The sequence below is a fragment of the Oncorhynchus mykiss genome, chromosome 23 (assembly GCF_013265735.2).
Source record: "Oncorhynchus mykiss isolate Arlee chromosome 23, USDA_OmykA_1.1, whole genome shotgun sequence".
In the NCBI taxonomy this organism is placed as follows: domain Eukaryota; kingdom Metazoa; phylum Chordata; class Actinopteri; order Salmoniformes; family Salmonidae; genus Oncorhynchus; species Oncorhynchus mykiss.
The window spans coordinates 3,163,952-3,189,245 of NC_048587.1; the positions used below are offsets into that span (position 1 = coordinate 3,163,952).

The 25,294-nt window shown below is 40.1% G+C and overlaps 1 protein-coding gene and 8 non-coding genes across 10 annotated transcripts in view; all 9 read right to left on the reverse strand.

Moving 5' to 3' along the window:
• The window catches only part of LOC110518781 (ectonucleoside triphosphate diphosphohydrolase 1), a 72,223-nt gene extending 63,388 nt beyond the window's left edge, over positions 1-8,835 (reverse strand). For both annotated transcript variants that reach the window (XM_036959856.1, XM_036959855.1), the window contains exon 1: positions 8,514-8,835. In XM_036959856.1, coding sequence (XP_036815751.1) covers positions 8,514-8,529 — 16 coding nt within the window. In that variant the 5' untranslated portion in view covers positions 8,530-8,835. The remainder of the gene's footprint in view (positions 1-8,513) is intronic.
• A 3,272-nt stretch (positions 8,836-12,107) lies between these two features.
• trnal-uaa lies at positions 12,108-12,180 on the reverse strand. Its single transcript has one exon. It is a non-coding gene; the product is annotated as a tRNA-Val (tRNA).
• A 712-nt stretch (positions 12,181-12,892) lies between these two features.
• Positions 12,893-12,965, reverse strand: trnav-uac. Its single transcript has one exon. It is a non-coding gene; the product is annotated as a tRNA-Val (tRNA).
• A 6,785-nt stretch (positions 12,966-19,750) lies between these two features.
• trnav-uac lies at positions 19,751-19,823 on the reverse strand. Its single transcript has one exon. It is a non-coding gene; the product is annotated as a tRNA-Val (tRNA).
• Positions 19,824-20,541: 718 nt separating this feature from the next.
• Positions 20,542-20,614, reverse strand: trnav-uac. Its single transcript has one exon. It is a non-coding gene; the product is annotated as a tRNA-Val (tRNA).
• Positions 20,615-21,477: 863 nt separating this feature from the next.
• trnav-uac lies at positions 21,478-21,550 on the reverse strand. Its single transcript has one exon. It is a non-coding gene; the product is annotated as a tRNA-Val (tRNA).
• Positions 21,551-22,696: 1,146 nt separating this feature from the next.
• On the reverse strand, positions 22,697-22,769 carry trnav-uac. Its single transcript has one exon. It is a non-coding gene; the product is annotated as a tRNA-Val (tRNA).
• A 932-nt stretch (positions 22,770-23,701) lies between these two features.
• Positions 23,702-23,774, reverse strand: trnav-uac. Its single transcript has one exon. It is a non-coding gene; the product is annotated as a tRNA-Val (tRNA).
• Positions 23,775-24,492: 718 nt separating this feature from the next.
• Positions 24,493-24,565, reverse strand: trnav-uac. The gene has a single exon. It is a non-coding gene; the product is annotated as a tRNA-Val (tRNA).
• Positions 24,566-25,294: the final 729 nt, after the last annotated feature.

Genomic DNA, 25,294 nt, shown 5'->3' on the forward strand with positions numbered 1-25,294 from the left:
TGCCGCGGTCATCCCCCTCTTCAAAGGGGGTGACACTCTAGACCCAAACTGTTACAGACCTATATCCATCCTGCCCTGCCTATCCAAAGTCTTCGAAAGCCAAGTTAATAAACAGATGGGGGTGCGTGCTCAGTCCCCTCCTGTACTACCTGTTCACTCATGACTGCATGGCCAAGCACAACTCCAACACCATCATTAAGTTTGCTGACGATACATCAGTGGTAGGCCTGATCACCGACAATGATGAGACAGCCTATAGGGTAAAGGTCAGAGACCTGGCAGTGTGGTACCAGGATAACAACCTCTTCCTCAATGTGATCCAGACAAAGGAGATTGTGGACTATAGAAAAAGGAGGACAGAGCACGCCCCCATTCTCATCGACGGAGCTGTAGTGGATCCGGTTGAGAGCTTCAAGTTCCTTGGTGTCCACATCAACAACAAACTAGAATGGTCCAAACACACCAAGACAGTCGTGAAGAGGGCACGACAATGCCTATTCCCCCTCAGGAGACTGAAAAGATTTGGCATGGGTACTCTGATCCTCAAGATTCTACATCTGCACCAACGTTGCATCACTGCCTTGTATGGCAACTGCTCGGCCTCCGACCGCAAGACACTACATAGGGTAGTGCGTACGGCCATGTACATCACGGGGGCCAAGCTTCCTGTCATCCAGGAGCTATATACCAGGTGGTGTCAGAGGAAGGGCCTAAAAATTGCCAAAGAGTCCAGACACCCTAGTCATAGACTGTTCTCTCTGCTACTGCACAGTAAGCTGTACCGGAGCACCAAGTCTAGGTCCAAAAGGCTTCTTACCAGCTTCTACCCCCCCCAAGCCTGAACAGCTAATCAAATGGCTACCCGGACTATTTGCATTGACCCCCTTTTTACGCTGCTGCTACTCTCTGTTTATTATCTATGCATAGTCACTATACCTCTACCTACATGTCCATATTACCTCAATTACCTCGACTAACCTGTGTCCCCGCACATAGATTCTGTACCGTTACCCCCTGTATATTGTTTCGCTACTGTTTTTATTTTTTCTCTTCAATTATTAGTTATTTTTCTTTTTTTTTGACGTCAGTTGATTTTAGTAACACTTAACACTTGTGTTTCTTAACTGCATTGTTGGTTAAAGGCTTGCAGGTAAGCATTTCACTGTAAGGTCTACAGCTGTTGTATTTGGCGTATATGAAAAATCTAATTTGATTTGACCACTTATAGTACAATAGTAACCTAATTGACAGAGTGAAAATAAGGAAGCCTGTACAGAATATAAATATTCCAAAACATGCATCATGTTTGCAAAAAGGCACTAAAGTAATTCTGCAAAAAAATATGGCAAAGCAATTAACCTTTTGTCCTGAATACAAAGGGCAAATCCAATACAACACATCACAGAGTACCGCTCTACATATTATCAAGTATAGTGGTGGCTGCATCATGTTATTGGTATGCCTTTAATCGTTCTGGCCTGGGGAGTTTTTCAGGATAAAAAATAAATGGAATGGAGCTAAACACAGGAACAATCCTAGAGGAAAACCTTGTTCAGTCTGCTTTCCACTAGACACTGGGAGATGAATTCACCTTTCAGCAGGACAATAACCTAAAACAAAAGGCCAAATCTACACTGGAGTTGCTTATCAAGAAGACAGTGAATGTTCCTGAGTGGCCTGGTTACAGTGATGAATTAAATCTGCTTAAAAATGTATGGCGACACCTGAAAATGGTTTCCTAGCAATGACCAACAACCAATTTGACAGAGCTTAAAGAATTTAGAAAAAATTATGGGCAAATGTTGCACAATGCAGGTGTGGAAAGCTCTTAGAGACTTACCCCCAAAGACTCACAGCTGTAATCGCTGCCAAAGGTGATTCTAACATGTATTGTCCCAGGGGAATATTATCTAATATTTATCTAATCAAGACATATTTATCTAATCAAGACATATTTATTTTACAAATGTTAGAATTTTTCTTCCACTTTGACATTCCATAGTATTTTGTGTAGATCGTAGACTGTTACATATAGGCCAGGTGTCAAGAAGCAGGTGCAGAAGGTCCGTTTAATAATGAAGAATGCAGTTAAACGGAACTTGAGAAGCATACAGAACGTGAATGAAAAAACAACAACACTGCCTGATGACTGAGGCTACTGAGGACTAAATAAAGGGAAGGTAATCAATGTGATGATGAAGTCCAGCTGTGTGTAATGATGGGACCATGTGTGTGTAATGATGAGGACCAGGTGTGTGTAATGATGGAGACCAGGTGTGTGTAATGATGGGGACCAGATGTGTGTAATGATGGGGACCAGGTGTGTATAATGATGGGGACCAGATGTGTGTAATGATGGGGACCAGGTGTGTGTAATGATGGGGGCCAGATGTGTAATGATTAACAGGTGTGTGTAATGATAGCCAGTGCCGGTGGTTAATAGATAGGCAACGTTGATTGCCGGAGAAGGGGAGTGGGTGCGACAGTAACAGACATTCTGACAGACAACAACATTCTGTTGACACTAAGTGAATTTAACATACTTAAGACAGGGAATTTGTATCCATGTATATCTCTTTGTATATTAAATGTCAGGAATTGTAAAAAGTTTAAATGTATTTGGTTAAGGTGTATGTAAACGTCCGACTTCAACTATATATCAACTTCTACTGTCCTTTAAGCCTTTCACAATATATAAACATATTGATATCAACTATAACTGTCCTCTAACCCTTTCACATTATAGAAACATATTCATATCAACTATAACTGAAATGAAATAGAATGCAGGCCAGGCAGCAGGCTGTTAGCCAGCCTGCCAGCTTAGTGGAGTCTGCCACTAGCACAGTCAGTGTAGTCAGCTCAGCTATCAAAGGCAGTTATAGTCAATGAACTAATCACTGATCATAATCTTGATGTGATTGGCCTTACTGAAATATGGCTTAAGCCTGATGAATTTACTGTGTTAAATGATGCCTCACCTCCTGGTTACACTAGTGACCACATTCATCCCGCAAAGGTGGAGGTGTTGCTAACATTTACGATAGCAAATTTCAATTTACAAAAAAACCCAGACGTTTTCGTTTTTTGAACTTCTAGTCATGAAATCTATGCAGCCTACTCAATCACTTTTTATAGCTACTGTTGACAGGCCTCCTGGGCCATATACAGCGTTCCTCACTGAGTTCCCTGAATTCCTATCGGTCCTTGTAGTCATAGCAGATAATATTCTAATTTTCTGTGATTTTAGAATTCACATGAAAAAGTCCACAGACCCACTCCAAAAGGCTTTCAGAGCCATCATCAACTTAGTGGGTTTTGTCCATCATGTCTCTGGACCTACTCCCTGTCACAGCCATGCTCTGGACCTAGTTTTGTCCCATGGAATAAATGTTGTGGATCTTAATGTTTTTCCTCATAATCCTGGACTATTGGACCACCATTTTATTACCTTTGCCATCGCAACAAATAATCTGCTCAGACCCAAACCAAGGATCATCAAAAGATGTGCTATAAATTCTCGGACAACCCAAAGATTCCTAGATGCCTTTCCAGACTCCCTACAACTATCCAAGGACATCAGAGTACAATTATCGGTTACCCACCTAACTGAGGAACTCAATTGAACCTTGTGTAATACCCTAAATGCAGTTGCACCACTAAAAACATAAGAATGTCATAAGAAACGAGCTCCCTGGTATACAGAAAATACCCGAGCTCAGAAGCAAGCTTCCAGAAAATTGGAACGGAAATGGCGTCACACCAAACTGGAAGTTTTCCGACTAGCTTGGAAAGACAGTACCATGCAGTATCGAAGAGTCCTCACTGCTGCTCGATCATCCCATTTTTCCAACTTAATTTAAGAAAATAAGAACAATCTGAAATTTCTACACTGGCTTCCTGTTAAGGCAAGGGCTGATTTCAAGGTTTTACTGCTAACCTACAAAGCATTACATGGGCTTGCTCCTACCTATCTTTCCGATTTGGTCCTGCCGTACATACCTACACGTACGCTATTGTCACAAGAAGCAGGCCTCCTAATTGTCCCTAGAATTTCTAAGCAAACAGCAGGAGGCAGGGCTTTCTCCTATAGAGCTCCATTTTTATGGAATGGTCTGCCTACCCATGTGAGAGAAGCAGACTCAGTCTCAACCTTTAAGTCTTTACTGAAGACTCATCTCTTCAGTGGGTCATATGATTGAGTGTAGTCTGGCCCAGGAGTGTGAAGGTGAACGGAAAGGCTCTGGAGCAAGGAACCGCCCTTGCTGTCTCTGCCTGGCCGGTTCCCCTCTTTCCACTGGGATTCTCTGCCTCTAACCCTATTACAGGGGCTGAGTCACTGTCTTACTGGTGCTCCATGCCGTCCCTAGGAGGAATGCGTTGCTTGAGTGGGTTGAGTCACTGACGTGATCTTCCTGTCTGGATTGTCACCCCCCCTCCCCTTGGGTTGTGCCGTGGTGGAGATCTTTGTAGGCTATACTCGGCCTTGTCTCAGGATGGTGAGTTGGTGGTTGAAGATATCCCTCTAGTGGTGTGGGGGCTGTGCTTTGGCAAAGTGGGTGGGGTTATATCCTGCCTGTTTGGCCCTGTGCGGGGGAATCATCAGATGGGGCCACAGTGTCTCCTGACCCCTCCTGTCTCAGCGCCAGTATTTATGCTGCATTAGTTTATGTGTCGGGACTAGGGTCAGTCTGTTATATCTGGAGTACTTCTCCTGTCTTATCCGGTGTCCTGTGTAAATTCAAGTATGCTCTCTCTAATTCTCCATTTCTCTCTTTCTCTCTCTCGGAGGACCTGAGCCCACGACCATGCCTCAGGACAACCTGGCATGATGACTCCTTGCTGTCCCCAGTCCACCTGGCCGTGCTGCTGCTCCAGTTTCAACTGTTCTGCCTGCAGCTATGGAACCCTGACCTGTTCACCAAATGTGCTACCGGTCCCAGACCTGCTGTTTTCAACTCTCTAGAGACAGCAGGAGCGGTACAGATACTCTGAATGATCGGCTATGAAAAGCCAACTGACATTTACTCCTGAGGTGCTGACTTGTTGCACCCTTGACAACTACTGTAATTATTATTATTTGACCATGCTGGTCATTTATGAACATTTGAACATCTTGGCCATGTTCTGTTATAATCTCCACCCGGCACAGCCAGAAGAGGACTGGCCATCCCTCATAGCCTGGTTCCTTTCTAGGTTTCTTCCTAGATTTTGGCCTTTCTAGGGAGTTTTCCTAGCCACCGTGCTTCTACACCTGCATTTCTTGCTGTTTGGGGTTTTATGCTGGGTTTCTGTACAGTACTTTGTGACATCGGCTGATGTAGGAAGGGCTATATAAATACATTTGATTTGATCTGTCCCCTAGCCCTTTCACAATTTAGAAACATATTGATATCAACTTCTACTGTCCTCTAACCCTTTCACAATATAGAAACATATTATATCAACTATAACTGTCCCCTAACCCTTTCACAATATAGAAACATATTGATATCAACTATGACTGTCCCCCAACCCTTTCACATTATAGAAACATATTGATATCAACTATGACTGTCCCCTAACCCTTTCACATTATAGAAACATTTATATCAACTTCCAGAGGAAGGAAACCACTCAGGGACTTTAAAACAGTTACAGAGTTTAATGGCTGTGATAGGAGAAAACTGAGGATGGATGAACAACATTAACAATACTAACCTAAATGACAGAGTGAAAATAGAAAGCCTGTACAGAATAAAAAATATTCCAAAACATGCTTCCTGTTTGCAACAAGGCACAAAAGTCAACAGATCCTTGCGCCCTTCGGTCTCAACGTAGACTTTGATCTGAAGCCATTCTTGTGATTATTGTAACTTTGCCATTGTAATTGTTTGTAAACTTGTGCAGTCAAATTAATCTATGATCATATGCTATCCATTTGTTGTTTGTATGCTGTTCTTTGTATGACATTTTAATATTTGATTATTAACCAATAATATTAGGCCACTCTTGGCCATGATTACAGAGACCTGTGTCTTTTGACACTATATAAACGAGTCATCCCGCAGTGTTTGTGATTATACCCTGATGAAGACAGCTTGGCTGTCGAAACGTTGGTATTACATTTTTGCATCTGAGCTCCTAGAGTGGGCTGCTCTCTTTTATTTACAAAAGTCAACATGCCACCGGGGTCTGACAACTTGTAAGCAGAGTTATTAAAGTAGTTTTCAGTCCATATTTCCTCAACTATCCGGTGCAAACTGACTCTGTAACGGTACCCCCTGTGTATCTCGCAATTGTTATTTTATTGCTGCTCTTTAATTACTTGTACTTTTATTTCTTATTCTTATCCATATTTTTTTTAACTGCATTCTTGGTTCGGGGCTCGTAAATAAGCATTTCACTGTAAAGTCCTGTTGTATTCCTGTTACCTGTTATACCTGTTGTATTCTGCGAATGTGACTAATAACATTTGATTCGATTTGATTTATAGGGATAGTCATTCAACAAGCACAGCACTTACTGTACACAAATGACTGATTGATGCAGTAGTAGCTAAGATGGGGAGAAGTCTGACTATAATAAAGTGCTACTCTGCCTTCTTAACAGTACTATCAACAAGGTAGGTCCTACAGGCCCTAGTTTTGTCGCACCTTGACTACTGTTCAGTCGTGTGGTCAGGTGCCACAAAAAAGGACTTAGGAAAATTGCAATTGGCTCACAACAGGGCAGCACGGCTGGCCCTTGGGTGTACACAAGAGAGCGAATATTAATAAGATGCATGTCAATCTCTCCTGGCTGAAAGTGGCGGAGAGATTGACTTCATCACTGCTTTTATTGATGAGAGGTATTGACATGTTGAATGCACCGAGCTGTCTGTCTAAACTACTGGCACACAGCTCAGACACCCATGCATACCCCACAATACATGCCACAAGAGGTCTCTTCACAGTCCCCAAGTTCAGAACAGACTATGGGAGCAGCACACTACTACATAGAGCCATGACTACATGGAACTCTATTCCACAGTACTACATAGAGCCATGACTACACGGAACTCTATTCCACAGTACTACATAGAGCCATGACTACACGGAACTCTATTCCACAGAGCCATGACTACATGGAACTCTATTCCACAGTACTACATAGAGCCATGACTACATGGAACTCTATTCCATAGAGCCATGACTACATGGAACTCTATTCCACAGAGCCATGACTACATGGAACTCTATTCCACAGAGCCATGACTACATGGAACTCTATTCCACAGAGCCATGACTACATGGAACTCTATTCCACAGAGCCATGACTACATGGAACTCTATTCCACATCAGGTAACTGATGCAGCAGTAGAATTATATATTTTTTTTAAAACAGATTAAAAAACACCTTATGGAACTGCGGGGACTGTGGAGCAACACAAACATTGGCACAGACACATGCATACACACACACACACACACACACAATATCATTTTCACTATACCAACACATGGATTTAGTACTGTAGATATGTGGTAGTGGTGGAGTAGGGGCCTGAGGGCACACAGTGTGTTGTGAAATCTGTGAATGTATTGTGATGTTTTTAAAACTGTATAAACTGCCTTATTTTGCTGGACCCCAGGCAGAGTAGCTGCTGCTTTGGCATAATAAATGTATCCATAATAACTACAAATGCATCAAAGTCCACCGTCGTCTAACCCTTCCACTGTTCTCTGAGACTGAACACCCTTACAAGAATCCTGAATCTAAAGAAACCAACCTCAACCCTCACAGAGGGTCTCTCATCTAGTCACTTCCTGTTAAAACAGGATACTGACTGACATGACTCAACAACAGGAAGTTGGCTTCCTCTTTGAGAAAGCAAAGCATTATGGGAGCTTGGAGGACAGACATCATACCACACATACTAACCTAAAACGATCCTCAAATCTCTGAAGCCCCTTAAAACTAACACCTAACCCTAACACAAAACCAGACACTAAACCTAACTCTACATTCATTAGAACCTGCAGGCACCTGCTGTAGAACACTCAGACACTATTTAGAATATTCAGACACTATTTAGAACATTCAGACACTATTTAGAATATTCAGACACTATTTAGAATATTCAGACACGATTTAGAACATTCAGACACGATTTAGAACATTCAGACACTATTTAGAACATTCAGACACTATTTAGAACATTCAGACACTATTTAGAACATTCAGACACTATTTAGAATATTCAGACACTATTTAGAACATTCAGACACTATTTAGAATATTCAGACACTATTTAGAATATTCAGACACTATTTAGAACATTCAGACACTATTTAGAACATTGCGACACTCTTTGGAATATTCAGACAGTATTTAGAACATTCAGGGACCATTTAGAACATTCAGGCACTATTTAGAACAGTGTCCTGCGTTCCACTGACCTTTACTGCATCAATTGTAATGTTGTCACGGTAATGTCACACCAAAGGAAGTGGTATGTGTGTGTGTGTGTCAGGCAGAGCTGTAATCCTACCTCTCTGTTCAGCCATGGTCTGTATCGCTTAGCAGTGATATAACAGTCTTTCTATTCTCTCTCCCCCTCCCTCTCTCTCCCCTCTTCTCTCTAACACACAAACGGCTCTCTTTGCTCTCTTTCTTCCTTCCTTTCCTCTCTCCTCTCTCTCTTCTCCTCTCTTTCTCTCCCCTCCTTCTCTACCTCGTTCTCTTTCATACACACTGCTCTCTCCTCCACCCTTACCCTGCACCTCTATCTATCAACAGGCTCTTTATTAGAACAAGCTGCCAGCCTCCTCTCTCTACCCTCCTCCCCCTCTCTCTTCCCAACTCCCCCTCTCTCTTCTCTCCTCCCCCTCTGTCTACCCTCCTCCTCCCCCTTTCTTTTCCCTCCTCCCTCTACCCTCCCCCTTTCTCTTCCCTCCTACTCCTCTCTTCCCAACTCCCCCTCTCTCTACCCTCCTCCTCCTCTCTTTTCTCTCCTCCCCTCCCCTCTCTTCCCTCCTCCCCTCTCTCTCTACCCTCCTCCCCCTCTCTTTTCTCTCCTCCCTCTTCCCTCCTCTTCCTCTCTCTACCCTCCTCCTCCTCTCTTTTATCTCCTCCTACTCCAACCTCTCAACAATCCCTCCTCTCTCTTCTCCCCCTCCCCCCTCTCTCTTCCCTCCTACTCTCTTCCCAACTCCCCCTCTCTTTACCCTCCTCCCCCTCTCTTCCCTCCTCCTCTCTCTACCCTCCTCCCCTCTCTATACTCTCCCCCCCTCTCTTTTCTCTCCTCCCACTCCTCCCACTCCAACCTCTCAACACTTCCTCCTCTCTCTTCTCTCCTCCCCTCTCTCCTCACCTCAACCCCAACCATAATCCTAACCCTCTCTCTTTTCTCCTCACATCTCACTTCTCTTCTCTCCTCCCACTCCAACCTCACCTCAACAATCTCCCCTTTCTCTTCCCTCCTCCTCCTCTCTCTTCTCTCCCCTTTCTCTTCTCTCCTCCCACTCCAACCTCTCAACACTCTCCCCTCTCTCTTCTCTCTTCCCCTCTCTCTTCTCTACTCCCCCTCTCTCTTCTCTCCTCCTCCACTCCCTCTCTCTACCCTCCTCCCCCTCTCTTCCCTCCTCCTCCCTCTACCCTCCTCCCCTCCTCCCCTCCTCCCCTCTTCTCTACCCTCCTCCCCCTCTTTCTTCCTTCCTCCCCCTCTCTTCCCTCCTCCCCCTCTCTCGTCTCTTCTTCCACTCTAACCTCCCCTCAACACTCCCCCCTCTCTCTACCCTCCTCCCCTTCTCTCTTCTCCCCCCTCTCTCTACCCTCCTCCCCCTCTTTCTCCCCCCCCCCCCCCCCCCCCCCTCCCAACCACCCCTCAACACACACTCCTCTCTGTTTCTCTCTCTGGGTTCAAGGAGGGCTGGGTACATCTAAATGTGTGTGTGTGTGTACATATATAATCATATTTTGACCCTTTCCCTTTCGTGTTTCTTCAATGTTTCCTAATTTTTCATTTTGATTGTCTGAAAGTGATTAATCAGCTCTTTTAGTTCCTCAAAGTCACAGACTGGTTGACTAATACCAAAAGGGGAAGGGTTAGGGAGACAGACAGAGAGATGGTGAGAGAGAGTGAGACAGAGTGAGAGAGAGGCAGACAGATTGAGACAGAGAGGCTGGGTGGGGGAGATGAGAGGGAAAGAGAGACAGAGATACAGAGAGGAAAGAACATTGTCAGTGTGGTGCCTATCGTGTTCGCCTCAGAAACAAAATGTCCACAGTTAGAAACAGGGCTGAAACAGAAAGCTCCACGAATATCAATAAAAATCTGTTTACTCCTTGTAGATGCTTCAAGCAGCAGTTTCTATAGTGTAGTGGTTATCACCTTAGACTAACACGCGGTGTATTGTAGCACAATTTTGATTACCTTTTCTGCCATTTTGAGACATGGTTATCCCACCCAGGGACATATGATTATTTATAATACTTGTTACACTGTAGTTAAAACATGGATCACATGACAGCACAAATTACCCTGTTAAAATAAACACTATAGTTGATTCCCTCAGGATTTGGTACACTGTACTTAAAACAATAATGACGTAAAAAGTTTAATCAGTTGATGGATTTTTTTCAATTGTATTCAAATCTTTATTATAATTACGTTTATTCCCTCAAACAAAATCATTTTACAGGAGAGGAGTGGACCCACTGTGATTAACTAGTTTTACAGGAGAGGAGGGGACCCACTGTGATTAACTACATTGGGGTAAAAAAGTATTTATTCAGCCACCAATTGTGCAAGTTCTCCCACTTAAAAATGAGAGAGGCCTGTAATTTTCATCATAGGTACACTTCAACTATGACAGACAAAATGAGAAAAAAAAATCCAGAAAATTACATTGTAGGATTTTTAATGAATATATTTGCAAATTATGGTGGAAAATAAGTATTTGGTCAATAACAAAAGTTCATCTCAATACTTTGTTATATACCCTTTGTAAGTCTTCACAAGGTTTTCACACACTGTTGCTGGTATTTTGGCCCATTCCTCCATGCAGATCTCCTCTAGAGCAGTGATGTTTTGGGGCTGTTGCTGGGAAACACGGACTTTCAACTCCCTCCAAAGATTTTCTATGGGGTTGAGATCTGGAGACTGGCTAGGCCACTCCAGGACCTTGAAATGCTTTTTACGAAGCCACTCCTTCATTGCCCGGGCGGTGTGTTTGGGATCATTGTCATGCTGAAAGACCCAACCACGTTTTATCTTCAATGCCCTTGCTGATGGAAGGTTTTCACTCAAAATCTCACAATACATGGCCCCATTCATTCTTTCCTTTACACGGATCAGTCGTCCTGGTCCCTTTGCAGAAAAACAGCCCCAAAGCATGATGTTTCCACCCCCATGCTTCACAGTATGTATGGTGTTCTTTGGATGCAACTCAGCATTCCTTGTCCTCCAAACACGACGAGTTCAGTTTTTACCAAAAAGTTATATTTTGGTTTCATCTGACCATATGACATTCTCCCTATCTTCTTCTGGATCATCCAAATGCTCTCTAGCAAACTTCAGATGGGCCTGGACATGTACTGGCTTAAGCAGGGGGACACGTCTGGCACTGCAGGATGTGAGTCCCTGGCGGCGTAGTGTGTTACTGATGGTAGGCTTTATTACTTTGGTCCCAGCACTCTGCAGGTCATTCCCTAGGTAACCCCGTGTGGTTCTGGGATTTTTATTCACCGTTCTTGTGATCATTTTGACCCCACGGGGTGAGATCTTGCGTGGAGCCCCAAATCCAGAGAGATTATCAGTGGTCTTGTATGCCTTCCATTTCCTAATAATTGCTCCCCCAAAAGAAGGCATTAATGAAAAATTGAATTTTCAGTTTCAACTATGGTACTTATTGAATGTATCAACAAGTGCTGTTTCCACAGAGGTTCAAACCGGGGACCTTTTGCATGTTAAGCGCACGTGGTAAGAGCTACATTACAGAAACTTCTGCTTGAGATAGCTGCAAGAAGTAAACTGAATTTTCTTATAGTCAGTGCATGTATTTGAATTTCCAAGATAAGGTATTTATGAAAGCAACAAATCTCTTTTATAAATACGGTACTTACTGCATGTGTCAAAGAGGACTGTTTCCACCTGGTTTCGAACCAGGGACCTTTCGCGTGTAAAGCGAACGTGATAACCACTACACTACAGAAACTGCTGCTAGTGTTATCAGCAAGGAGTAACCCGAGTTTTACAGATATTCATTGCATGTATTCGAATTTCCAAAATAAAGCATTTATTGGAACAACTATTCTCTGTTACAAATACAGTACTTACTGGATTTGTCATAGAGAACTGTTTCCGCCCGGCTTTGAACCGGGGACCATTCGTGTGTAAAGCAAACTTGATAACTACTAAACTAGAGAAACTGCTGCTAGAATTATCACCGTGGAGTTAACCAAATTTTACATTCATTCATCGCACGAATTCGAAATTCCAACATAATGCATTCATGAAAATTCTCTGTTACAAATACAGTACTTCTCACATGTGTCAGAGACCTCTGTTTCCGCCCAGCATCGAAAAGTATACATTTTGCGTCTTAAGTGAACTTGATAACCACTAGGCTATGGAATCTTTTGATTCCCAAAAGAAGGCAATAATGAAAAATATAATTTTCCACAGTGGTACTTATTGAATGTATCAACGAGTGCTGTTTCCACAGAGGTTCAAACCGGGGACCTTTTGCATGTTAAGCGCACGTGATAACAGCTACACTACAGAAACTTCTGCTTGAGATACCTGCAAGGAGTAAACTGAATTTCCTTATAGTGAGTGCATGCATTTGAATTTCCAAAATAAGGTATTTATGAAAGCAACTCATCTCTTTTATAAATACGGTACTTACTGCATGTGTCAAAGAGGACTGTTTCCGCCCGGTTTCGAACCAGGGACCTTTCGCGTGTAAAGCGAACGTGATAACCACTACACTACAGAAACTGCTGATAGTATTATCAGCAAGGAGTAACCCGAGTTTTACAGATATTCATTGCATGTATTTGAATTTGTTGGGGAATAATCATAATTGGTTGGTAACATGTTTTATATTCATCATATGTGGTTAAGTTACTTCTCATCAGAATGTTATTTTTGTATAATACTGTGACGGGGTTGCAGTATCTGTTCTATGTCAAGACTAAGTTGCTTTGGCCGGAGAGATGGGAGAGGTCAAGCGTGTATCTCTTGGCTCCACAATGTCTGTGTGCCATTTAGTGTGTCTCTGTGATCTTGTCAAGATAGGATGGATTTGATATATGCCTGTTGATATGGAGGATTGTTTATGGTTCTGAGTTTGAGAAGAGAACATAGTTTAGGAGACAAAGCTGAACGATGAATTATGCCGATGCTGTCTTATCCTGTGTGTGTCTTTGCTATAAAGGATCTTAGTTGAAATGTGGAGGGGACTCTCAGAGAATTCATTGATAGACACTGAATTGATCTGAGTGTCACAGGGTTGTGATGAAGCTCATATAATTAAAGATGGACTTTATGATTACTCTGACTTGTGTGTGGTTTGCTCTCATGATTTGGTAAATAGAGGAAATTTCCACGACATTTTGCGACGAGGATGGGATGTGAATTTTCACATTTTCAATTGTTTGACTACAGAGGTAGCAAAACTGTACTTCAAATCTATGATACTCCCCCACTTAACATACTGCTTGACTAGTTGGGCCCAAGCTTGCTGTACAACATTAAAACATATTCAGTCTGTCTACAAACAGGCTCTCAAAGTGCTTGATAGGAAGCCCAATAGCCATCATCATTGTCACATCCTTAGAAAGCATGAGCTCTTGAGTTGGGAAAATCTTGTGCAATACACCGACGCATGTCTTGTATTCAAGATCCTTAATGGCCTGGCTCCCCCTCCACTCAATATTTTTGTTAAACAGAAAACCCAGACATATGGCAGCAGATCCACAAGGTCTGCCATGAGAGGTGACTGTATAGTTCCCCTAAGGAAAAGCACCTTTAGTAAATCTGCATTCTCTGTGAGAGCTTCCCATGTCTGGAATACACTGCCATCAGACACACATAACTGCACCACATATCACACTTTCACAAAATGCTTGAAGACATGGCTAAAGGTCAATCAGATTTGTGAACATGGTCCCTAGCTGTGTGTTGCTGCTTTCCATGTTGTCTGTTGTCTGTAGCTTGTGAGGTGTGGAAACACTTTGTTGCTTTTATGAATTTTGTCTTGCTGCTTTTTGTTTTATGTTGCTCTGTCTGTATGCTACGTCTTGCTTGTCCTATGTTGCTCTGTCTGTATGCTATGTCTTGCTTGTCCTATGTTGCTATGTCTTGCTTGTTCTATGCTGCTATTGTCTATATTGTAATTGTTTTTAATAACCTGCCCAGGGACTGCGGTTGAAAATTAGCCGGCTGGCTAAAACCGGCACTTTTACTGAAACGTTGATTAATGTGCACTGTCCCTGTAAAAATAAAAATAAACATCATCAAACTCGGTGACCGTTCCTACGATCTAGGTAAATAAATCGTGCACGAGGGAGCCCCTAAACTTGGGATCTCAGGGAAACCACACTTCGGGAACGAAGCAGATGGACCAACCTTTGATCTAAGAGGAAGCGAGCTGAGTGGATACCACATCTCGAACTGAGTTTTTTTTAAAGAAAAAGGTGAGCGAACCACACACAGATTTGAAGTTGAGTTTTTTAATTATGCCTGTTACGTATACTCTGAGCGTGAATTCCTTTGTAAGGAAGGCACCTTGGCGGCGTAAGCAGGGCCCGAGTCAGAGGAGAGTAATCTGTGGGTTTTGTGGACTCAAAAGATACTCTGCACTGTCCGGTTGCGAGTGACCAAGAGCCCTCCTGACACTGAATTGATCACAGTGGGAATTTGGTGAGGTCTGTCGGGGTGAGGTGCCAGGGGACTGTGTGTTCTAGGTGAAACACGGCACTTGCTGAATTCCTATTGGAAGAAGGACCTCATTCTGTGCGTCTGTGTGATTGTCTAAGTGACCCTCAGATGTGATGAATTCCAATTATTTTAAATGTGCTAGCCAGGTATGCCCTGGGTTACTCTGTGTGAGTGTTTTGTTATGGGATCACTAAGTAATAGTTGTCAGACCGTTCTGTGTGAGCAGGGTAGGGTTGACTCTGTGAGGATGAAGATGAAGTTTTTAAGCACTATTAAAATAATCTACAAAATCTGGGAAATTGAGCTCTAGAAACTGATTAGAGTGTGTCCACTTTTGGTTATCTTACCCTAAACGATGTAACTATAAAACGCATATGGGATTATCTCCGTCTGGGTGAAACATTTGAAATGTAACTGCCCTTAAGGTCTGAACATGTTATATTTTTTCTTCCCAGTGTGAGAGAAGTTGCGGGATTTATTGAATAAACTGAATAAAGTTAGAGAGAATTAAGAGGGAATCTCGGTGTAATTTATAATGTCGTACAAAGCATAAGGTTTTCCATCAAACTAATTATCATTGCGTGATTAATGTGATGTAGTAAAGTAATTGAAATACGTTGCATAAGTAAACATAATCTACTTTTATTAAAAGGCGCAATATCTGTTTCCTAGTCATTAACTGTCGATTTTATTCTTTGATTGCTAATATATTAATTTGGAATTTGAGAATCATAGCTGGAGTAACGTTTGTACTATTAAAATTGGGCTATTTTTCTTCTGGGAATTGCCGACAGTGACGTGTTTTGATTTTACTTATAAATTGGGTTTATTTGCGGAGAATCTTAGTTTTTTGCATAGCATTAGTGGTTCAGTGGTAGAATTCTCGCCTGCAACACGGGAGGCCGGGGTTCCATTCGCAGTCATTGTGCTGACTGAATTCTGAGTTTTTGATTGTAAAATAATCTATTTGTATGTTTTGCCTGGAAAGTTATGGTCGCTAGTGTTTGTATAAGATATAAACTGAACGTTTTAATAGCTTGTCTGTTTCAAATTGATAGAAGGGATAAATTGAAGGTTTTCAATAGATTGTTTAGGTTAAATTGATAGACTAATTCAACTTAAAATAATAACGAAGCGAATTCTGATGCAAGACGATGTCTGTTCACTAAATTATCTGCTTGAATAATGTATTGAGAATTGAGTCGTATTTAAATTACTGTATCAATAGAGAAGACAGTTACCTAAGTTAAAGAAATTCTGAATAATAGCGAGGAGAGAATGACGATAGAAAGTGATTACCGAAATGTTTTTCATTCTTATAGATTGACTGATGCATGTTATAATTTTGGCGCTGCGTGTGTTATTTTTAAAGAAATAGGATACATTTCATAAGTGTGAAGAGCAATGAGAAGAGGAAGTTATAAAGTTGGGGTATTTCATCTTACATAGAGGTAAGGAAAAACGTTGAAATGAGAGGGGTTATATATTTTTTCCCAATGGGAAAAAAGGAATAGGGTAAGTTGAGCTGAAAGTATGAAAGAGAGTAAGTTGCTGAACAGTGTTGTAGAATAACGTAAATTTGCGTTATTAGTTTGAATATACAATAACCTTACTCTAATTGTTTTGACCGTTGTTCAGGTACATGTTGTTCTGTATTTCTAGCAGCTGATTCGCTAGGTGGGCATCATAGATTTGTGGTGTTTATTTGGACTGTATTAGGCTATGAGAAAGGGAGACTGGATGTCTGAATCATAAAACATCGTGATAATAGATTCTGATGGTTATTGATTCTTGGTTTGATTGTTTAATTAAGTAACACCAGTTAATTTGAGCAGGAAAGTTCATGTAGTCTAACATTATAGTATGTTTCCATTATGTGGAACAATGTCAGGTCATTAAAGGTGATTGCTGGATTGAGTAGTATGAGAATAAGTTTGTTTTGATTTTTACGCTGATGAGACAGAGCCAACTTTTGAAAGATTTTAGATATGTTTTAAAAAAATCAGGATTGGTTTTTACTAAATTTATATCAACAGGTTGAAATTATTAGATTGCTGATTAAAAGTTTTTTTAGGAGTTGATTTAACTTAATTAAACATTGTATCATGCATATACATTGATTTGATTAAAACTTATGATTAATGATTTGAGGTGCAGTGGAATTATCATTAGGTTTGGTTTATAGTTTCACGTTTGAGTTTCTGAATCGATGTAGTGTAATGAATACTAACTAAGTGTTTTTGTGTTTTCTCCGGAAAAATTGATATTTCACTGTCTCTCTCTGGAATGTTTCCAGGGACTATACTCTGGGGGAGAGTGAGTGAAATTGAGGCCATAAACTACCACAGTGGAGGGGGCCTGGAAGTTTTTTGTTTTAGTGCAAAGGTATTAAAGGGGCACTCACCACATGGGATTTTAATGAGTTTTTATTTTCTGACTTTTCATTACACACGCAAATTCTTTTGATAAAGGAATGTTCTGGGAACATGGAAATACAAAAATGTTGGAACTAGTTGATTACTGTTTGCAAATTGTTTAATATAGTGAATAACACTGCTTTGAAGGGTTTTGTATGACCTATGACCTTCTGATGACTTTCCATTGTGGCTTGATCACCCGCATTGGAAAGCCATTTGGATAATGAAATTATGGTCATTTGTAATACTGCTTTCAAAATAATTTGTGTAATTGGTAAATATGTTTCTTAGCCATATTTGTAATTTGGACCACTGTGGAGGGCATTGCTTTCAACTAAGGGTATGCTGCTTTAAGTCTATTTTCCTATGACCATAGGGGTTAAATCATTTTTATTTGTGGAGTTTTATTTCAGTTTAGTGATTTTAATTTGATTAGGTTAGTTGAAATTTTGTTTTACAATTTTTTTAGTTTTGTTTTACATTACTCTCATACAGAGAGATGTGTGTAAAACATGGGGGAGGATTCAGTTTTTTGAGGGTTTGAATTGAAGTTATACAACTTAAGTGATATGTGAATGAGTGTATTGTATTGTTGAGTGTATTGTATTGTTGTGTTTGTTTTGTTCTATTCCCGAGGGGTATAGGTCAAACTTTTTGATCCCTGGCTCTACGATGGAGTTGACAGTGAGATGGGGAGTATAAACCAATTTGAAAGAATAGTTTCAATAAAATGTTTTGATATTCTCTGTGAAATATGTTTAGATATGTGTATTAAGAATAATTGGTAAAAGTAATAATTTATCATGTAGTTAATGAACTGAACTAAACTGTTGTTCTGATCTGTTCTTTCGAGGTTATCATGAAAAGTGACATCAGACGGTATCTTAATGCATGGAAGAGATAATTGGACCGAATAGTGTGTGTACCTCAAAACCCCCTCTAACTGGTTGAAGAAGAGTGACAAAGGCGTTGAAGGCTTTCCAAACCACTTCTACCGAGAGAAAAGAACCAAGCCAGAAATTGGTGTCCAGTCTCAGATCTAAGCTATCCACTGCTTTTCTTTCATGAGTCCACTTGGAGTGATCATGGAGAAAGATCTGTTCTAACATTTTCTTATGATGCTGGTATATTGGTTGACGAATGGACAAGACATGAGTGGTAAAGATGAGACATTGAAATTGGGACATTATCATGGGCCATCCACTTTGAACTGTAAAGCTATCTGAAGAAAAACGAAAGAGACGCCAGAAGATGCAGTGCCTGAGAGGGGGGGGTTGGTCAACTGTGCCATTAAATTGATTGAAGAGGTCTACACCATGTAAATTGTAGTAATTTAGATTAAGAATGCATTGAGATACTGATCTGTATTATAATCATGATTAAAAAAGTTAATAGTAGAATTATGGGATAATTATACTGAATGTAAGTAAATCTGCTAATATTGATGTGTGTTAAATTGAGGTTTTTACTTTGAGTGATAAGACAAATTTGAATCACTGAGGAATGCTATTCTAAATATTGGTTGGATAAATAGTTGGGTTGTTACTAATGATTTGGAATATGAATGATTTCACTGCCCTATGCTCTATTCCTAAGTATATTTCTGAGCATGAGGACTTAGAGGGATGTATGTCCTATATGTTGTGAGGAGGCCTGTGTTTAGATACAGGTTCTCATGTAACTTAAGGAGCATTTATATGTTGTGTTTTTATTTTCCTCAAATTAATTATTCTGTGTTTTTGTCTTGTAGAATAGATACCTGCAAGAAATAAGTGCATGTACAGCATTTATTAGAACAATTATTCTCTGTTACAAATACAGTACTTACTGGATTTGTCATAGAGAACTGTTTCCGCCCGGCTTCGAACCGGGGACCATTCGTGTGTAAAGCAATCTTGATAACTACTAAACTAGAGAAACTGCTGCTAGAATTATTACTGTGGAGTAAACCAAATTGTACATATATTCATCGCACAAATTCGAAATTCCAACATAATGCATTTATGAAAATTCTCTGTTACAAATACAGTACTACTCACATGTGTCAGAGACCTCTGTTTCCGCCCAACATCGAAAAGTATACATTTTGCGTCTTAAGTGAACTTGATAACCACTAGGCTATGGAATCTTTTGATTCCCAAAAGAAGGCATTAATGAAAAATTTAATTTTCAGTTTCAACTATGGTACTTATTGAATGTATCAACGAGTGCTGTTTCCACAGAGGTTCAAACCGGGGACCTTTTGCATGTTAAGCGCACGTGATAAGAGCTACATTACAGAAACTTCTGCTTGAGATACCTGCAAGAAGTAAACTGAATTTTCTTATAGTCAGTGCATGTATTTGAATTTCCAAGATAAGGTATTTATGAAAGCAACTCATCTCTTTTATAAATACGGTACTTACTGCATGTGTCAAAGAGGACTGTTTCCACCTGGTTTCGAACCAGGGACCTTTCGCGTGTAAAGCGAACGTGATAACCACTACACTACAGAAACTGCTGCTAGTATTATCAGCAAGGAGCAACCCGAGTTTTACAGATATTCATTGCATGTATTCGAATTTCCAAAAAAAGTCATTTATTAGAACAACTATTCTCTGTTACAAATACACTACTTACTGGATTTGTGAAAGGGAACTGTTTCCGCCCGGCTTAGAACCGGGGACCATTCGTGTGTAAAGCAATCTTGATAACTACTAAACTAGAGAAACTGCTGCTAGAATTATTACTGTGGAGGAAACCAAATTGTACATATATTCATCGCACAAATTCGAAATTCCAACATAATGCATTTATGAAAATTATCTGTTACAAATACTGTACTTCTCACATGTGTCAGAGACCTCTGTTTCCGCCTAGCATCGAAAAGTATACATTTTGCTTCTTAAGTGAATTTGATAACCACTAGGCTATGGAATCTTTTGATTCCCAAAGGAAGGCATTAATGAAAAATGTATTTTTCAGTTTCAACAATGGTACTTATTGAATGTATCAACGAGTGCTGTTTCCACAGAGGTTCAAACCAGGGACCTTTTGCATGTTAAGCGCACGTGATAACTGCTACACTACAGAAACTTCTGCTTGAGATACCTGCAAGAAGTAAACTGAATTTTCTTATAGTCAGTGCATGTATTTGAATTTCCAAAATAAGGTATTTATGAAAGCAACTCATCTTTTTTATAAATACGTTACTTACTGCATGTGTCAAAGAGGACTGTTTCCGCCCGGTTTCGAACCAGGGACCTTTCGCGTGTAAAGCGAACGTGATAACCACTACACTACAGAAACTGCTGCTAGTATTACCAGCAAGGAGCAACCCGAGTTTTACAGATATTCATTGCATGTATTCGAATTTCCAAAAAAAGCCATTCATGAGAAGATATATTCTCTGTTGTCGATACAGCACTAACTGCATGTGTCAAAGAGCACTGTTTCTGCCAGGTTTTGAGACACAGACCTTTCGCATGTAAGACGAACGTGATAACCACTACACTACAGACACTGCTGCATTAGTTACCAGCAAGGAGTAAACCAAATTTTACTAATATTTATTGCAAGTATACGAATTTCCAAAATACGGCATTTATTAGAACAATTATTCTCTGTTACAAATACAGTACTTACTGGATTTGTCAAAGAGAACTGTTTCCGCCCGGTTTCCAACCAGGGACCTTTCGCATGTAAAGCTAACGTGATAACCACTACGCTACAGAAACTGCTGCTAGTATTATCAGCAAGGAGTAACCCGAGTTTTACAGATATTCATTGCATGTATTCGAATTTCCAAAATACGGCATTTATTACAACAGTTATTCTCTGTTACAAATACAGTACTTACTGGATTTGTCATAGAGAACTGTTTCCGCCCGGCTTCGAACCGGGGACCATTCGTGTGTAAAGCAAACTTGATAACTACTAAACTAGAGAAACTGCTGCTAGAATTATTACTGTGGAGTAAACCAAATTGTACATATATTCATCGCACGAATTCGAAATTCCAACTACAGAAACTTCTGCTTGAGATACCTGCAAGAAGTAAACTGAATTTTCTTATAGTCAGAGCATGTATTTGAATTTCCAAAATAAGGTATTTATGAAAGCAACTCATCTCTTTAATAAATACGTTACTTACTGCATGTGTCAAAGAGGACTGTTTCCGCCCGGTTTCGAACCAGGGACTTTTCGCGTGTAAAGCGAACGTGATAACCACTACACTACAGAAACTGCTGCTAGTATTATCAGCAAGGAGTAACCCAAGTTTTACATATATTCATTGCATGTATTCGAATTTCCAAAAAAAGCCATTCATGAGAATATATATTCTCTGTTGTTGATACAGCACTAACTGCATGTGTCAAAGAGCACTGTTTCTGCCAGGTTTTGAACCACAGACCTTTCGCATGTAAGACGAACGTGATAAACACTACACTACAGAAACTGCTGCATTAGTTATCAGCAAGGAGTAAACCAAATTTTACAAATATTTATTGCATGTATTCGAATTTCCAAAATACAGCATTTATTAGAACAATTATTCTCTGTTACAAATTCAGTACTTATTGGATTTGTCAAAGAGAACTGTTTCCGCCCGGTTTCGAACCAGGGACCTTTCGCGTGTAAACAGAACGTGATAACTGCTACACTACAGAAACTGCTGCTAGTATTATCAGCAAGGAGCAACCCGAGTTTTACAGATATTCATTGCATGTATTCGAATTTCCAAAAAAAGTCATTTATTAGAACAACTATTCTCTGTAACAAATACACTACTTACTGGATTTGTGAAAGAGAACTGTTTCCGCCCGGCTTCGAACCGGGGACCATTCGTGTGTAAAGCAATCTTGATACCTACTAAACTAGTGAAACTGCTGCTAGAATTATTACTGTGGAGTCAACCAAATTGTACATATATTCATTGCACAAATTCGAAATTCCAACATAATGCATTTATGAAAATTCTCTGTTACAAATACAGTACTTCTCACATGTGTCAGAGACCTCTGTTTCCGCCCAGCATCGAAAAGTATACATTTTGCGTCTTAAGTGAACTTGATAACCACTAGGCTATGGAATCTTTTGATTCCCAAAAGAAGGCATTAATGAAAAATGTATTTTTCAGTTTCAACTATGGTACTTATTGAATGTATCAATGAGTGCTGTTTCCACAGAGGTTCAAAACGGGGACCTTTTGCATGTTAAGCGCACGTGATAAGAGCTACATTACAGAAACTTCTGCTTGAGATAGCTGCAAGAAGTAAACTGAATTTTCTTATAGTCAGAGCATGTATTTGAATTTCCAAAATAAGGTATTTATGAAAGCAACTCATCTCTTTTATAAATACGTTACTTACTGCATGTGTCAAAGAGGACTGTTTCCGCCCGGTTTCGAACCAGGGACCTTTCGCATGTAAAGCGAACGTGATAACCACTACACTACAGAAACTGCTGCTAGTATTATCAGCAAGGAGCAACCCGAGTTTTACAGATATTCATTGCATGTATTCGAATTTCCAAAAAAAGCCATTCATGAGAAGATGTATTCTCTGTTGTTGATACAGCACTAACTGCATGTGTCAAAGAGCACTGTTTCTGCCAGGTTTTGAACCACAGACCTTTCGCATGTAAGACGAACGTGATAAACACTACACTACAGAAACTGCTGCTAGTATTATCAGCAAGGAGTAACCCGAGTTTTACAGATATTCATTGCATGTATTCGAATTTCCAAAATACTGCATTTATTAGAACAATTATTCTCTGTTACAAATACAGTACTTACTGGATTTGTCATAGAGAACTGTTTCCGCCCGGCTTCGAACCGGGGACCATTCGTGTGTAAAGCAATCTTGATAACTACTAAACTAGAGAAACTGCTTCTAGAATTATTACTGTGGAGTAAACCAAATTGTACATATATTCATCGCACGAATTCGAAATTCCAACATAATGCATTTATGAAAATTCTCTGTTACAAATACTGTACTTCTTACATGTGTCAGAGACCTCTGTTTCCGCCTAGCATCGAAAAGTATACATTTTGCTTCTTAAGTGAACTTGATAACCACTAGGCTATGGAATCTTTTGATTCCCAAAGGAAGGCATTAATGAAAAATGTATTTTTCAGTTTCAACAATGGTACTTATTGAATGTATCAACGAGTGCTGTTTCCACAGAGGTTCAAACCAGGGACCTTTTGCATGTTAAGCGCACGTGATAACTGCTACACTACAGAAACTTCTGCTTGAGATACCTGCAAGAAGTAAACTGAATTTTCTTATAGTCAGTGCATGTATTTGAATTTCCAAAATAAGGTATTTATGAAAGCAACTCATCTCTTTTATAAATATGTTACTTATTGGATTTGTCAAAGAGAACTGTTTCCGCCCGGTTTCGAACCAGGGACCTTTCGCGTGTAAAGCGAACGTGACAACCACTACACTACAGAAACTGCTGCTAGTATTATCAGCAAGGAGCAAACCGAGTTTTACAGATATTCATTGCATGTATTCGAATTTCCAAAAAAAGCCATTTATTAGAACAACTATTCTCTGTAACAAATACACTACTTACTGGATTTGTGAAAGAGAACTGTTTCCGCCCGGCTTCGAACCAGGGACCATTCGTGTGTAAAGCAATCTTGATAACTACTAAACTAGAGAAACTGCTGCTAGAATTATTACTGTGGAGTAACCCAAATTGTACATATATTCATCGCACGAATTCGAAATTCCAACATAATGCATTTATGAAAATTCTCTGTTACAAATACAGTACTTCTCACATGTGTCAGAGACCTCTGTTTCCGCCCAGCATCGAAAAGTATACATTTTGCGTCTTAAGTGAACTTGATAACAACTAGGCTATGGAATCTTTTGATTCCCAAAGGAAGGCATTAATGAAAAATGTATTTTTCAGTTTCAACAATGGTACTTATTGAATGTATCAACGAGTGCTGTTTCCACAGAGGTTCAAACCAGGGACCTTTTGCATGTTAAGCGCACGTGATAACTGCTACACTACAGAAACTTCTGCTTGAGATACCTGCAAGAAGTAAACTGAATTTTCTTATAGTCAGTGCATGTATTTGAATTTCCAAAATAAGGTATTCATGAAAGCAACTCATCTCTTTTATAAATATGTTACTTATTGGATTTGTCAAAGAGAACTGTTTCCGCCCGGTTTCGAACCAGGGACCTTTCGCGTGTAAAGCGAACGTGATAACCACTACACTACAGAAACTGCTGCTAGTATTATCAGCAAGGAGCAACCCGAGTTTTACAGATATTCATTGCATGTATTCGAATTTCCAAAAAAAGCCATTCATGAGAAGATGTATTCTCTGTTGTTGATACAGCACTAACTGCATGTGTCAAAGAGCACTGTTTCTGCCAGGTTTTGAACCACAGACCTTTCGCATGTAAGACGAACGTGATAAACACTACACTACAGAAACTGCTGCATTAGTTATCAGCAAGGAGTAAACCAAATTTTACAAATATTTATTGCATGTATTCGAATTTCCAAAATACAGCATTTATTAGAACAATTATTCTCTGTTACAAATTCAGTACTTATTGGATTTGTCAAAGAGAACTGTTTCCGCCCGGTTTCGAACCAGGGACCTTTCGCGTGTAAACAGAACGTGATAACTGCTACACTACAGAAACTGCTGCTAGTATTATCAGCAAGGAGCAACCCGAGTTTTACAGATATTCATTGCATGTATTCGAATTTCCAAAAAAAGTCATTTATTAGAACAACTATTCTCTGTAACAAATACACTACTTACTGGATTTGTGAAAGAGAACTGTTTCCGCCCGGCTTCGAACCGGGGACCATTCGTGTGTAAAGCAATCTTGATACCTACTAAACTAGTGAAACTGCTGCTAGAATTATTACTGTGGAGTCAACCAAATTGTACATATATTCATTGCACAAATTCGAAATTCCAACATAATGCATTTATGA